Source organism: Pseudophryne corroboree, chromosome 3 (genome assembly GCF_028390025.1).
Source record: "Pseudophryne corroboree isolate aPseCor3 chromosome 3, aPseCor3.hap2, whole genome shotgun sequence".
In the NCBI taxonomy this organism is placed as follows: domain Eukaryota; kingdom Metazoa; phylum Chordata; class Amphibia; order Anura; family Myobatrachidae; genus Pseudophryne; species Pseudophryne corroboree.
Window position 1 is genome coordinate 372,344,150 of NC_086446.1, and position 17,163 is coordinate 372,361,312.

The following is a 17,163-nucleotide window of genomic DNA, read 5'->3' on the forward strand; positions in this document are numbered from 1 at the left end:
CCAGCAGAGTACTGTCTAGCAGTGCAATAGGTTCCTGGGCCAGCAGAGTACTGTCTAGCAGTGCAATAGGTACCTGGGCCAGCAGAGTACTGTCTAGCAGTGCAATAGGTACCTGGGCCAGCAGACTACTGTCTAGCAGTGCAATAGGTACCTGGGCCAGCAGAGTACTGTCTAGCAGTGCAATAGGTAGCTGGGCCAGCAGAGTACTGTCTAGCAGTGCAATAGGTACCTGGGCCAGCAGAGTACTGTCTAGCAGTGCAATAGGTACCTGGGCCAGCAGAGTACTGTCTAGCAGTGCAAAAGGTACCTGGGCCAGCAGAGTACTGTCTAGCAGTGCAATAGGTACCTAGGCCAGCAGAGTACTGTCTAGCAGTGCAATAGATAGATGGGCCAGCAGAGTACTGTCTAGCAGTGCAATAGGTACCTGGGCCAGCAGAGTACTGTCTAGCAGTGCAATAGGTACCTGGGTCACCAGAGTACTGTCTAGCAGTGCAATAGGTACCTGGGCCAGCAGAGTACTGTCTAGCAGTGCAATAGGTAGCTGGGCCAGCAGAGTACTGTCTAGCAGTGCAATAGGTACCTGGGCCAGCAGAGTACTGTCTAGCAGTGCAATAGGTTCCTGGGCCAGCAGAGTACTGTCTAGCAGTGCAATAGGTACCTGGGCCAGCAGAGTACTGTCTAGCAGTGCAATAGGTACCTGGGCCAGCAGAGTACTGTCTAGCAGTGCAATAGGTAGCTGGGCCAGCAGAGTACTGTCTAGCAGTGCAATAGGTAGCTGGGCCAGCAGAGTACTGTCTAGCAGTGCAATAGGTACCTGGGCCAGCAGAGTACTGTCTAGCAGTGCAATAGGTACCTGGGCCAGCAGAGTACTGTCTAGCAGTGCAATAGGTACCTGGGCCAGCAGAGTACTGTCTAGCAGTGCAATAGGTACCTGGGCCAGCAGAGTACTGTCTAGCAGTGCAATAGGTAGCTGTGCCAGCAGAGTACTGTCTAGTAGTGCAATAGGTACCTGGGCCAGCAGAGTACTGTCTAGCAGTGCAACAGGTACCTGGGCCAGCAGAGTACTGTCTAGCAGTGCAATAGGTACCTGGGCCAGCAGAGTACTGTCTAGCAGTGCAATAGGTACCTGGGCCAGCAGAGTACTGTCTAGCAGTGCAATAGGTACCTGGGCCAGCAGAGTACTGTCTAGCAGTGCAATAGGTACCTGGGCCAGCAGAGTACTGTCTAGCAGTGCAATAGGTAGCTGGGCCAGCAGAGTACTGTCTAGCAGTGCAATAGGTACCTGGGCCAGCAGAGTACTGTCTAGCAGTGCAATAGGTACCTGGGCCAGCAGAGTACTGTCTAGCAGTGCAATAGGTACCTGGGCCAGCAGAGTACTGTCTAGCAGTGCAATAGGTACCTGGACCAGCAGAGTACTGTCTAGCAGTGCAATAGGTACCTGGGCCAGCAGAGTACTGTCTAGCAGTGCAATAGGTACCTGGGCCAGCAGAGTACTGTCTAGCAGTGCAATATGTACCTGGGCCAGCAGAGTACTGTCTAGCAGTGCAATAGGTACCTGGGCCAGCAGAGTACTGTCTAGCAGTGCAATAGGTAGCTGGGCCAGCAGAGTACTATCTAGCAGTGTAATAGGTACCTGGGCCAACAGAGTACTGTCTAGCAGTGCAATAGGTACCTGGGCCAGCAGAGTACTGTCTAGCAGTGTAATAGGTACCTGGGCCAGCAGAGTACTGTCTAGCAGTGCAATAGGTACCTGGGCCAGCAGAGTACTGTCTAGCAGTGCAATAGGTAGCTGGGCCAGCAGAGTACTGTCTAGCAGTGCAATAGGTACCTGGCCATTGTCTTATTCTTTCAAGTTTCAGGCATTTGTGTTTACTTGGGAACTTCGCCGTAAGTAAAACTTCTACAGATTGCTATAACGCTATTATAGTATGGTATAGCCTTGTTCACTGAGCAAATAATTACATTTTGTGTGGTAAATATAAATGAATGAGAATACTGTAGACAGTAATGAAATTGTGTGCCTTATACAGTATATCAGTAGTGAGTTGATAGGTTGCACTCTCGTGAATATTGTTAAGCCCATAAAATGTCTGCCCCTACTTTCTGCTGCTTTATGGTTCACCTTAATTTGCCATTCCTTTCTGTCCCACAGAGTTTGACCGTCATGAACTGCTGATATATGAAGAGGTTGCAAAAATGCCCCCCTTCCGCAGAAAGACCCTCATTCTCATCGGTGCACAGGGAGTAGGGAGGAGAAGCCTGAAGAACAAACTGCTGACATCTGATCCATTAAGATATGGCACCACCACACCATGCAAGTGTTTTTTTTCACCTACTGTAGCTCCAGTAAATTGTTGATTTTGATTCACAGTGTTTAAATATTCATATTTGTATTAATTAAATTAACATACATAAATCAGGTTAAACAAAACCCTGCCTGTAGACCTCTATGCGGAAGGCGGCTCAGGATGGTATTATCCATTACCTGTTAATGGGGACCAAAGAAGCCAGAGAGGCTTTGCTGAATTTTCTTTTTCAAATCACTATGGGCCTAATTCAGACCTGATCACAGCAGCACATTTTTTAGCTAATGGCAGCGGTGCAAGTATGCGGGTACGCTCGGGTACGGAGTACCCTTAAGAATTTGGCAGCGGGTACGCAGTACCACCTGCCACACACTTTGCCCTTACCACAATTATAATGTGCCTCAAAGCAACAAGACCATGGTGCTTGGCAGCATGACGGCTCCTCTCACTTTGTCATGGTTTCTGGGAGTGCGACATTGGCTGTATTTTCCTGTTATAATGGAGGCATTACTATATATTGTTATTAAATTGGGGGCGTTACTATATATTTCTATTATACTGGAGGCATTACTATATATTTTTAGCCTTGCCTCCAGATTCCCCCCAAAAAGGGCTGTCGTGTGGCCACGCCGCTAGTGTCATGTAGCCACTCCTATAGCAGCATGTGGCCATGCTCCCTCACAACACATGACCACGCCCATTTTTCAGCACTCAGTACCACTAAGAAAATATTTCTACTTGCACCACTGGCTAATGGGCAAAACCATGTGCACTGCAGGTGGGGCAGATATAATATGTGCAGAGAGAGTTAGATTTGGGTGGGGTGTGTTCAAACTGAAATCTAAATTGCAATGTAAAAATAAAGCAGCCAGTATTTATCCTGCACAGAAACAATATAACCCACCCAAATCTAACTCTCTCTGCAAATGTTATATTTGCCACACCTGCAGTGCACATGGTTTTGCCCAACTGCTAACAAATTTGCTACTGCGATCAGGTCTGAATTTGGCTCTATGTGCACTGGTCACTCAGGCTGCCGATGAAACTAAGAAAATCTCAGCTTAGAAGCTAAGTTTCACCAAGAGCCCTGGATTGATAAATAGACAGAAACTGTGTGATACAGAACTCTAATGATAAATAGATGCCTTAGGACCTGATTCAGAAGTGGACGATACTGCATCCTCAGCAGTGGCCACTGTCAGAACTACAGGAGCGATAATATGCAAATGCTAATATGGGGTGGAGAGGACAAATACTGAGGCACCCACTTTTATTGTCTGTGTTTAGCGCCACTGCGTCGGTGATTCTGAACACTCCACCATCTGCGCACCATCACTCGCACCACTGACACTTGCAACAGCCTATGGCTTGCCTAGTCTTACCATCTGAAATTCATCTAAACATGGCCTCTGTGGCTGTGGATCTGCATTTAGGAAAGCAGATGGATTCACTGACGTGCCCGTGATAATCCCATAACATGCCTTTGAGATGGCCTTTTTTGTGAACACTTCAGGCCATCTCCCTGCCACCTACCAGGAATGCCCATGGATGTGCACCTCCTGCTCTATTTCAAGCGACTCCGGGCCTAATTCATGTTTGTATGGATTGCACAGCTGCAAGGAAGTGGTTGTGCAATTCCGTGTACTTAAAATGCAAAGGCAGTATGAGGTGCCTGTAGAAGATAGACGCCTCCTGCATGCATTTGTCTGCGGACACAGCCTCGGATCACCATCGTGACTATGGTCGCGATTCACAATGTTTTTAGGCATCGATCAGTCTGTGTAAGCTGGCTGTCAGATCCGGTAAGTCTGTTTCCGATGACGTAGACACTGGACCCGTCACGTCTACAAAATGGGGCTGGACACGTCCCTGTTTTATAGAACAGTGCTGGGTGCTGCCCCAAATCTGCCCCCCAAACACCGCAGAATGTCACTAATGTGGCGGCTAATAGGGGGCTGCTAGCGATATTTTAAGATCGACTTTGCACATGTGCAGAATGGGTCTTGCGCCTGCTCTGACCCCACACCATCAGATATGTACAAAAACCATGGGTTTACATGAAATATTCTATTAGGCAATCTGTACGCAACATCGTGTCTGTGTAAAGTCAGGGAAACAAATGCTTTGTAGGGGTTTTCTGGAGTTTTCACTCATGTGCAGTAGCAAAAAATTGCTCAACTGTGCAAATATCTGATTTTTTTCATATACAAGGGTTGCAGCAACTGTCTTAGTGCAGCAACAGTACATCTGCTAATGAGTCATGACACAAACATTTTAATGTTTAATTTCATTTACTTCTTCACGTGAATGTACAAAGTCCTCAGCATGTTAGTGCACACAGAAACTGTAGGATTTGCAGATCAGTTTACTCGACACAGCAATAGTCTGTATTCTGCAGACCTGTCGTATTTAAACACTGTCTGCTGTGAAATCAATGGGTATGACAGAAATATGAGCACAGTGTGCAGGGATCTGAAGATGCCTTTGAAGAGAAAATATGAAAAAAAAAACTTCCCCTGTAGGCTACACTTTCTAAAGCTATCAAGAAGTAAAGTTAGCTATTGGGCCATAAGTTTAGCGTTTCAGAGCTTGGTTTACTGCTTAATGTGGCTGAGGATGGATCAAGCACTGCAGATACAGTACAGTATATCCGATACCCTCTTATTAAATTACCCCAATACATTAATAATGTAGAAATCCTCAGAAATCTGCCATTACTCCAATTGTATATTAATAAATAGGCACCTTAGTGCAATATAAACATGTAGCGGCACAGCACCTGACTTCACCTTAGAATAGCCTGTCGCTCACATAAAACAAACTGAAAAAACCCCTTGCGCTATTTAATTAAAGGCAACATGACATGAATACACTCAATAAAATAATTATAAGATCATTTTAATATCTAAAAGATCAATCATGTATAGGTTACATAGACATAATCATAAAAAATTGAGTTAATTAGTATGCGCATACAAGTAAAAAAGCTGAATGTTAAACCTATTAATTGAGCATAAGAGGTGGATCATATAGCTACTAGTGACCACATAGGGCTAATTCAATAATCATAAGTTGACAATGTCCTTATTTCTGTTCTCCGAATAGGACAGTCCCATTAGATGTGCTCATAGATATTTCATGATTAAATATCATGTGGTGTGATAAAAATAAAAATGGAGCCTTAGTTTAGGTATATACCAATAAATGAGTTTAACCAATTGCTCATATATATGAATAGTTCTTTACATGTGGAAAAGCTATCCAGAATACATGGAGGAAATTTGTATATCACCCGGGGCTTGGTGCACAGCAAGCACCTGTAGAAGAAAGCTCCCGTCTTCCACAGTCCGTAATTGGCGTCCTCCGTCTCCCACTGTGTCTGGCTCTTATGCACACACCTTTGATCGCTTTGAGAGAGAGAGGGATTGGTCCGGCTCCCGGAGCTCTGCGCACCGCAGGCACTGATCAGTTGATTTTGCTCCCGTCTTCAAGCCGCCGCATATAGCGTCCTCCCGTCTCCCGCTTGTCAATCTCGAGCAGCGCTGCACATCAATGTGGACCTATAAGCAATGTCCACTGGGTCACATAGGGCACCTTCTCTGACGCGTTTCGCTTCTAATTGAAGCTTCCTCATAGAGTCACATAAAACAACATTAGACAGTCATTAGTTACAGTACTGTAGCCACATTTCCTATTAACCAGTTTTCCACATAACTGCATCTTCTCAGCACTGAACTCTGCACCTTTTCTGGTACAAGGACCCACCTGTACTCAGCATGGGACCATGTGACACAGAACTAACCATGAATCAGGTGTTTGGACTGGGTGATTGCCAGGTCTGCCTCTGGCTGGGACTGTCTGTGCAATGTAAACATTGACCTGTTTGCCAAGTTAATCACTGTCAGCGCTTGCACGGAAATATATGTCCGAGTTCACAAAACACAGGTTATTGTAATAGTCTAAAACGTTCTCTTTTAAATAATCTGCTGCATTCTCACTGCCTAAATGGAAAGAACAGTGCCGGAAAGCATAATGTAAAAAGTAACTATTTCAAACTCACTATATTGAGCAGAAACAATTTATTTAAAATATATCAAAAATTAAAGGTCCATACACACTAGACGACATTGCTCTATGAGTGACATCGTCTAATGTTTCCCCTCTCGGCGCAGCCGGTCTGCAGCCGCCCGTACAAACTGAGTGATATGACCGCTCATATCGCTCAGTGACATCATGCAGCCGCCGGCTCTGCATGAGCTCCTGGACGACAGTCCAGATCAAGCATGCATGCGCATCAGTCGTCGCTGGCGGCATACACACTTGCCAAGAAAATTAGCGACTTTGCTCAGGAAGGGGGAAAATGAGCGACATCGCTCATTTTCTCGGCAAGTGTGTATGGGCCTTTAGACAAATTATATAGTCAGATAAAAAAATAAAAATAAACAACTCTCATGCATAAATTCTACCTGCAGCAGAGTAATTAATACTCCCCAAAACTATATACTCAAAGTTATTAATCAAAATGGTTAATAAATGAAATGGCCATAGAGAAAAGGAAAAACGTTTTCAGCATGTTCTGCAGGGTGTGCCATGCACACTGGCCTCTCAGAAAAGGGGGTGCACACCCTGTACCCATTGCAATTACTTACCATACATTGGGGCATATGTATTAACCTGGAGAAGGCATAAGGAAGTGATAAACCAGTGATATGTGCAAGGTGATAAACCCACCAGCCAATCACCTCCTAACTGTTAATTTACATATTGGAGCGGATTGGCTGGTGCCTTTATAACCTTGCACATGTCACTGGTTTATGACTTCCTTATGCCTTCTCCAGGTTAATACATCTGCCCCATTCTCCTCTGAGGCAGCACATGAAGTAAATGAAGAACTTTTCCAGCAGTGAAGCGTCACAATCTTACTCTATGGTTCATAAATGATAGCATAGCAGGGAAATTCAGATAATAATCCAGAGAATTGATTCCCCTCAACATGTATGCTTCCCTTCCGATTTCCTCCCGTACAATATATTGCATTCGCTTTCCCTACAGACACCTCTAGGAAAAGGAAGGAAGGAGAGTGGGATGGTCAGGCGTATTCCTTTGTATCACGTGCAGAGATGGAGCAAGACATAAAGGCTGGCCGGTATTTGGAGCATGGAGAATATGAGGGCAATCTTTATGGAACAAAGATCAGCTCAATACAGGAAGTGGTGGCATTAGGAAAAATGTGCGTCCTGGATGTCAATCCACAGGTGAGAAAATGTACAGCTATGGTATCATGGTTCCATTCTACGACTAGCATTATATCTTTACCTAAACTTTTATAGGGGCATATTTATTAAAGTATTATTATGAGGAATCCCGACAAAATCTAAGCATCCCCAGGGCTTAAAAGGAGGAGCCACAGCTGATTTCTCCCACAGTCACTCCATATCTAACCCCAATGACAGCCTCCATAGGTTTTTATGTGGGACGCTATACTGGTGTTTGGCCTCAACAGATGACAGCTAATGCCATTTGAAGATGGCATTAGCTCCAGTGTTATTGAGGCCTTCTTGGAGACTCACCAATTGGGTCATGCAAGTCGGGTGCCTTCTGATGAAGACCCTGGCCTCATCACTCCCATCACTCCCACAAAACAGCTGCAACACACCTCCATTTTGGGAAATGGAGGTCGTTCCTGCTCCTTCCCTGTCCTCAAATGGCAGCAGACTCCCAATCACTTACAGTCTGTTGATGATCTGCATCCAGTGTAGCAGACCCACATGCGCAGTATTGGTCCAACACAAAGTGCCAAACATTGGCGCAGGCAGTACCTCCAACCACCTCTAATTTAGGCCCTTTGAGCACAGTAAACATTGATCGCATATGGTGAACTTCAAACATGAACACCAAACTTAAAATGCAAGTGGTGAACTGCCAATGTCATTTACAAATTTCATACAATCTCAAAGAGAGGTCTATAGACATTTGTATAACAGATATGTCTGTTTCAACTTTATGGGGCTGATCCAATTCACTGTAGATCGTTTGGCTCATTCTGAGTTGGGAGCAAATCGAAAACAAAAGGAGTAACTTTGCACCTGGGCAAACCATGCTGTAATATAAGGGACATAAATTCAATGTTTTTGTATGCAGGGTAAATACTTGCTGCATTTGCATGTAGCCCACAAATGCTTTATTGTTCACTGCAGTTTATATTTCAGTTTATCTTAAATCTAAATACCTCTGCAACATGGTATTGGCAAGGTGCTGTACCCCTAACTCTGAATCATCCACAATGGGGGTCATTCAGATCTGATCGTTGCTGTGCATTTTTGCACAGTGGGCGATCAGATCCTAACTGGGCATGCGTATGCACTGCAATACGCAGACACGTTGGACATCAGCAACAGGCATCGCCGGCCAACGACGGGATGGTGCGAAAAAGCAGATCGCACGGGCGTTTGCAAAGTGATTGACAGGAAGAGGCCATTTGTGGGTAGCAACTGACCGTTTACAGGGAGTGTCTGGAAAAACACAGATGTATTCAAGCGTTTTCAGGGAGGGTGTCTGACGTCAGCTCCGGCTCCGATCAGCAGGAATCAATCGCACTGGAAGAGTAAGTCCTGGGCTGCGCAGAGACTGCACAAACTGATTTTTATCAGCTCTGCTACATATACGATCGCACACTTGCACAGTGAATATACACTCCACGTGTAGGCGGCAACTATCTGAACAGAGAACAGCTACAAAAACGCAGCCCAGCGATCAGATTTGAATGACCCCCAATATGCAGTATAATGAAGTCAGGTTTTACTTTTGCAGATGTGACAATTCCATCAAGATCTAAAAATATGCAAAATACCATTTATCTAACAATCAAAATGTAGAATGGAAGCAGAGCATGTACTTATATGCACTGGGTGGCAAAATCAGGGCAACAATGTCAGAAGAAATTAGTTGTACAGCTAATTTTTTTTGACTTGTAAATGTAGAGTATCCACGGAAAAAATGAAGACTGAGGAAGGAGAGACAGTGATTTTGGCTAGAGAAGTAAAGGTGTAGTATAGGAATAATATGTGACCAAGTAGACATTGTACATGTAATTGTACACCTGAAATACCTATACTGTCAATAATCTAAGTAGCAGGTTTCAGCATTGGTTGTTTCTCTAGGTAACACCTCCATTAATTTCTTCCTCAGGCTGTGAAAGTCCTCAGGACTGCTGAGTTTGTACCATATGTTGTGTTTATTGGGGCTCCAGACTTTGAGACCTTGAAATCAAATAATCAGGGTGCAGTGGAGGCCGGTTTGACAGCCAAGGAATTATCGGTAAGTGTCAGTGCACTTTGAACATGTCTGTTTTATGTTTATAGTGTGGTAATGTCACCTCTTATTCAAAAGAGCATACACATTAATGTGCATTTTATTTTAAGCACTAATAGGACCTTATTCAGTAAGGATTGTAAATTCTGCTAAACAGTAGAATTTACAAACCCTTTGCTCGCATGCTGAGGGCCATCCATCGCAGGGATGCGTTATTGCTGTCGTCTGGCTGCCATTTTTCACATGACAGTGGCACCGACACACAACGGCACCGACACGCAGAGGCACCGATAATGCCCACACCATGCCAACATTCGCAGAGGCACCGATAACGCCCACACCATGCCCCCATTCGCACCGCCACGCCTGTTTCCCTGCCACAGCCACCACAGAAACGGTGCGTTGCTGCCCCACGAACGCCTCTGCTTGTCAATCAGGCAGAGGTGTTCGTAAATACTGCGGGGAACCTGTATTAAATGAGGGTGCCTGCGTAGACTGGGACCTGGCCATGTGCCCGTGGGGCAAACGCAATTATTGCAGTTAGATCACGATTTGCGATCCAACCTGAATTAGCCCCTTAATCACAATTTCCCTGTTCTGTCGCTAGTCCTCAGTTTTGCTTGCCACTACTTCATGCCAATGTGTACTGAATCTGAATTACACTGGTTGCCTACAAACAAAGGGACTGATTTACAGTTTGGTACAAACCATGCAAGTGTACAGAATTTGCAGCCAAGCACTGTAAGCGGTGCAAATGCCAGACAATATTTATACATGCAGGCAGGGACAGAACAATGCAGAAAGACACTTAGCAAAACAAAAGGTACGAAAGATATTTTATTATACAGTATACTGAATATATGAATATTGGCCCTGGTGAAAGACATTGGTGCTGTTTCAGAGGTGACTGAAAACAAGACCATGGCCATATACCTGTGACTTTATACAGATGCTGCTACAAAGTCCTTCCTTGGTGTACACCCATGCGTATGCATGTACAAGGACTGAGATGCCCTCTTTCAGTGTACATGCTGTAATCCCAACTGGTGCATCTGTAGACACCACAATTGGTAACATGATCAATACTTGCACCAGCCTTATGACAGGTGCAGATTTAGTGTCGTAAGTATGGAATCCAAAGTGAAGGATTGAGCATCTGAGTAGGCAAATACTTCAGACTACACATGCCCCCAACACACCCATAGCACTCCCATAAGGCGGACCATCTAATTGTGTCTGTTTAGTGTCTGTGTGCCTGTTTAGCCACCTCCCTGTCACCAACCAGGAACGCCCAGAACTCTTTAAACACATCTCTGAAACGGAGTGTCTGAATCTCAACAGCGACTATGGGAGACATCCAGACCCGATCTGTACGCAGTGGCTGCATTCGGGTCGTCTGGCTGCAGTGCGCGACCTTACACATTATGGCTGCATCCCGGAAGGATGCGGCCACAGTGTGAATGACAGCAGCAGACATTCGTGGGGAGGTGCGGTGGCATTGGGGGGGGGGGGGGGGGGGGGGGCATGGCAGACCAAACAACGTTGGCCGGGAGCATTTTCGGGGCAGCTGCGTGATGTCCCATGCAGCTGCTCCGATTTGAAAAATGGCGGCAGACCACCTGACAGCGTAGCCAGGCTGCACTGCCAGGGGTTATCCTTACTTCTATGCATCTGCATCCGCCACCTGTCACATATGCTGGGCAGCCTTGGCCTGTGCTGGGCGTCCCCCAGCGTGTGAGTAGATGGACACAGATCTTGCTGCGGGAAGTATGATCTGCGTCCATCTCTGAATAACCCCCTATGTGTGTACACTCTGAGTAACGCATGCGCTATAACAGTTTTTCGGGTTTTTCACACACAAGCAGTAGCAACAAAAGATCACTCAACATCAGCATGGTATAAGACTCTGAATCAGGCCCCTTGTGCATAGGTGACAGTGCACTGTAAATTCTAGATAAACCCTACCAGTCTCCAGGCCGTGTCCATTTTTATCATGTTATTATGTCTTTCGCTTTTTCTCTTTAAATCCTTTGAAAGTTCTCCACTTCTCCCTCATCTTCTTTTACATTCTACTTTATATTTGACTGCAATATTTGCTTCCCTATCACTATTTGAATGTCTCCATGACGTAAGACAATCATGCTTCTCTCATAGGATGGTGAGCTTCTGCGTATTGTAGAGGAGAGTGAACGTCTACAGCTAGCCTATTGCCATTATTTTGATCTTAGTTTGGTCAACTCGGATTTGGATCAAAGTTTTCAGGAACTTCAAGTGGCCCTGGAGAAGCTGCGCACTGAGCCCCAGTGGGTCCCTGTCAGTTGGGTCTACTAGAACTCTTACTATCCTCATACTCAGTCAATAACCGATTCCTAAAGCCAGGTGACAGCAGCAATTTGGACGCACATCTGGATTATACCTCCACCAAAATCTTGCTCCTCAATTTGAACACACATTATATATTCAGTTGCCATCATCCACTTCCTATATTTCCTCTCTCATTCTCTGTCTTGTTGATGGTGTCTACAGATACCCACTATTTACATAGCTGGCCCTAGGTGGGGTAAAGGTGTGTGGTTTACTGTGCATCTCCCATTAGTAGCAATTTCCTGAAAGGTTGTATTCTAAAAATAATTTTCTCTCACAGTGATAATGTTGTAAACTCAATGAAGTGGTGTTATATTCCCTTAGATATATCCATTGTGTTTCCTAATAAAAGAGAAGATTTGTAGGAGTAAAAGATTAAAGAAGTAATCTGCTACGTGGAGGATGTCTATCTATAGGACGTGATAGATATTATCAACATGCATAATGCTGATACTGTATGAGAATGTTGATATGGTTGTAATGCTTGGCATGTTGGCATTGACCACACCAGTATTTATCATATCGACACCAGTGAAATGTCAACATAATTAGAATGTTGACAAAACATTCCTGGTGGTCTAGTGGTGACTTACCTGGTTTGGCAGGTCCTGTGGCTCGAGCAAGATCTTTCGAGTCAGGCTGATGAGGGCTTCCGGCTGATCTTGCATCACTTCTGGCAGCAAGTATAACCCTAGCCCTGCCCCTAGTGCCTAACCCAAACCCTACCCTTCCTGTAACCTAACCCTAACAATACCCCCAATGCCTAACCCAAACACTACCCTTCCTGTAACCTAACCCTAACAATACCCCAATGCCTAACCAAAACCCTACCCTTCCTGTAACCTAACCCTAACAATACCCCCAATGCCTAACCCAACCCCTACCCTTCCTGTAACCTAACCCTAACAATACCCCCAATGCCTAACCCAAATCCTACCTTCCTGTAACCTAACCCTGCCCCTAGTGCTTAACCCTCACCCTCCCATAGCCTAACCCTAACCCTGACCCTAGTGCCTAACCCAAACCCTACCCTTCCTGTAACCTAATCCTAAAAATACCCCCAATGCCTAACCCAAACCCTACCTTCCTATAACCTAACCCTCACAATACCCCCAATGCCTAACCCAAACCCTACCTTCCTGTAACCTAATCCTAACAATACCCCCAATGCCTAACCCAAACCCTACCTTCCTGTAACCTAACCCTAACAATCCCCCCAATGCTTAACCCAAACCCTACCCTTCCTGTAACCTAACCCTAACAATACCCCCAATGCCTAACCCAAACCCTATCTTCCTGTAACCTAACCCTGCCCCTAGTGCCTAACCCTCACCCTCCCATAGCCTAACCCTAACCCTGCCCCTAGTGCCTAACCCAAACCCTACCTTCCTGTAACCTAACCCTAACAATACCCCCAATGCTTAACCCAAACCCTACCTTCCTGTAACCTAACCCTAACAATACCCCCAATGCCTAACCCAAACCCTACCTTCCTGTAACCTTACCCTGCCCCTAGTGCCTAACCCTCCCCCTCCCATAGCCTAACCCTAACCCTGCCCCTAGTGCCTAATCCAAACCCTACCTTCCTGTAACCTAACCCCAACAATACCCCCAATGCCTAACCCAAATCCTACCTTCCTGTAACCTAACCCTGCCCCTAGTGCCTAACCCTCACCCTCCCATAGCCTAGCCCTAACTCTGCCCCTAGTGCCTAACCCCAACCCTACCTTCCTGTAACCTAACCCAGACCCTGTCTCTACTGCCTAACTCTCACCCTCCCATAGCCTAACCCTAACCCTGCCCCTAGTGCCTAACTCAAACCTTACCTTCCCGTAACTTAACCCTAACTCTCCACTGCCACACCCTAACCCTGTCCCTCCAAACCCTGCAGAATTTTGACATTTCACATGTTGACATTGTGAATGTCAACATTCTGCAGATGTTGACATGTTCAAAGTCGATATCTCGACAATGTAGACATCATAACTGTCGACATTGTCGTGTCAACATTATGAATGTCAACACTGTGAATGTCAACATTATGACTGCCTCCCCTAGCTATATGCTAGATATGAATTATGTTATATTATTTCCCAGGGTATGGAAGTAGACCTATACTTTTTTAAAAAAATCCTTACTAAACAAAAAAATCACTAAAAATTATTTTGTTCAGTTCAGTACTTAATAACAATGTTTAGAATATAGTGCTTTTCTCCAAAAGGACTGAAAACAGGAAAGAGACCTTATTACATAGGAAGCAACTATCTTAGGTGTAATACAGTGATTGCAGTGGTTGAATATAAAATCTGAAATACAAAGTACAAGATACTAGATAACCACAGAATCACAGTTCATAATTGTTCATCCCACCCATAAAAGTACCAAACTAGGCAGCCATCTTGATCACACTACACAGGTTATATTGGGTGGGATAAGCAATACGTGGAGATGTAATTACACTTTGGTTAAGTACAACATCCAAAATACAATATATAAACACAGATTATCAGTTCCTGTGGGTTGATTTTCCCGCCCATGTAAGAAGCCATCTTGGATGTATTGCATAGCTTGCAATGCTTGAGATTGTAACTGCAGTATGTGGAGATATCATACATCAAATCACCACTGATACACATTGGGGAACATTTGTAGTAGAGTAGACATAGTACAAAATCATATAGGTCAGTAAACAGAATATAATGCCGGATGTGGATATGCTCCTGATGATGGGTTGCTGAAAGAAGTGGTGATTATGAGGCAGACTAAGTTGAGGAGGTCTAGAAGTAGATTGTGTAATGGGTGCATAATTTGGAGCTGGGGGCAAGCTGGTGATGTGAAAGTGTCCTCGAACTTTGTGGTTATATGTGATGAATAGGCTCCTCAAGGGTGAGACTACACTGACAGTGAGCCCGTAAAATAGCCGTATTACCCTTTCTGCTAATTCATTTTGCTGCCAGTCAGTCTTTCCACCCTTTGATACATGGGCCCCTTAGTCTTAAATTGTTGAAGAAATTGCATTAAAAAAAACAGAAATTTAATTTGTTTAAGGAACATTTTGTATGTCTATTGCAAATATATGTGACACTGGGTGTACGACAGGAGTAAAGGAGGAGTAAAATGACAACAAAGAACATTCATTTAATTTTGCTAGGAATTTGATCTGTTTTGATCTGTTTCTGAAATCTTGATAGGATTAAGAAAGGCTAACTACCAGTCATCATAGGCACCTTATAATATTCAGCAAGTCGAGTAGGTTCTTTATGGGTACCCATCACCTCTATACAGCCATCATGTCACTCGATCCATAAGAAGTAGTCTATTCTATGGTCCACCTTTTTAAAAAGTAAATTAGATCCATTGTTCTATAAATGAAAGTAATTGATTTCTGAAAAATTATCACAAAAGCTAGTGGTAGTGATTGAGGAGCAGGGCTGAGGGAGGAAAACAGAGGTACTGTATAGAAACTGATGCAGTCAGTATTGCATCATGTACAGTACATTCAGAGAATACAGTTTTATGTGGTAGTAAGCAGCACAGAAATAGAGCAAGTAGAGGACATTAGAAGATAAGGTATTGCTTTATATGAGAACAGTATTATACATACTGTATTTATTGATTAGCAAAAAATAAGAAATGACAGAAAATTTGGGAGGTTGAGCTATAAAATTGTGTGTAATCAATGTTCACACCTATCCCCTAATAATGCACTTACTAGTGCTTAAAAAGCCTATTTCATGTTTACAGTTTTAGAATGTAGTTCACCCAGTTCCTAATTTTTTTTGTGGCTATTAGTTTTTAATAGATTGCATTGGTAAATGTGCAACACATAAAAAGTATATGGAATATGCTTTAGATATGTATTATTATTATTATTATTATTATTATTATTATTATTATTATGTTTTTTATTATTATTATTATTATTATTATTATTATTATTATTATTACATTTATTATTCATCTAAAGTGTGCATTATGCATGAGGAAAGTTTATAAGGTATTAGCTCCTGTGTGAACAAGCCCCAAGTCTCTATCTCTCTTGTGTTATGTTGTCCCTATTTATTTATTTATTTTATTTTTTGTCTAGAGTGTTGGAAAGCAGAGGCTTCTGTATAGATAATATAAGTAAATTTTTTGTTCTAAAGATGTTGAAAAGGAAATTCTTTCTTGCAGAAATGTTTTTATAGTATATACTGTACATTGGCCTGTCATGGAGTAAAGAATAGGTATTATTTTGGTCAGTATTATAATTGCAATGAAAGTCTTGAAGCAGTCTGACATTTACACAAAAATATGCAATGATCACACTAATTGTTTTGTCTAACATTGCGCAGAGCAGAGGTACTGTACATTGCAATGACGTCAAATAGATGTACACTCGGCCATATACTGTTCTAAGATTGCACAGTTGCCAACATTCTAAAATAGTTCTAATAGTAAGGTTAATCATAATCACACTGTTTAATACACACACACACACACACACACACACACACACACACACACACACACATACATATAATATGTATTTACAATTTCCGAGTACTGCAACATTTTAAGTTTATACATGTTGTTAATTTGTTAATTTTACTACATGTTTTATTACATTTTTCCACATTATTTGTCAGTCTAGCCAAAGGTGAATTCTTCTGCCATACGTTTACTAACAAGCTACTGGCTACTGTATGTAGGTGAATGATGACTGTGGTGAAGTGACCTCGTTTAGAATCTACCTGTCTTGTTTTACTTAATAACTCCACAGCAAAACACTGCCAAATAAACATGTATGGTTTTTAATTCTCCAACATATATCTCCCCAATATATAAATAGTTAAATCTTTTTGTGTATTCGTGTTCTGTGCTGTACATTTCTGATTAAATAAAATAATATATATATATAGATGTGGCTTTTGTGTAATAATATTTTACTAATGCTAGATGTTCAGTATACAACATTATGACTGATGTTTATTCGTAATGGGAAATTTACCTAACTGGTTGGAAACCCCAGCGGAATCGTGGTGATTTATTATGCTCAAGGCTGCCGCAAAAATGCATAAAACTCACAATTTAGTACAGAAATGGCAATTTGACACCCACCACAGAAATCCGTCAAAAAAAGGAGTTTCCTCTGAGAGGCATTTGTGTAAACTGCTGCACAGATCGCTATGATCTGTAATTA

General features: G+C 43.3%; 1 protein-coding gene across 2 annotated transcripts in view; it reads left to right on the top strand.

The window, feature by feature from the left end:
• MPP2 (MAGUK p55 scaffold protein 2) overlaps nucleotides 1-16,881 on the top strand; it is a 55,675-nt gene extending 38,794 nt beyond the window's left edge. For both annotated transcript variants that reach the window (XM_063959895.1, XM_063959896.1), the window contains 4 exons: nucleotides 2,153-2,314; nucleotides 7,359-7,561; nucleotides 9,495-9,623; nucleotides 11,772-16,881. In XM_063959895.1, coding sequence (XP_063815965.1) covers nucleotides 2,153-2,314; nucleotides 7,359-7,561; nucleotides 9,495-9,623; nucleotides 11,772-11,948 — 671 coding nt within the window. In that variant the 3' untranslated portion in view covers nucleotides 11,949-16,881. The remainder of the gene's footprint in view (nucleotides 1-2,152; nucleotides 2,315-7,358; nucleotides 7,562-9,494; nucleotides 9,624-11,771) is intronic.
• The last annotated feature ends 282 nt before the right edge of the window (nucleotides 16,882-17,163 follow it).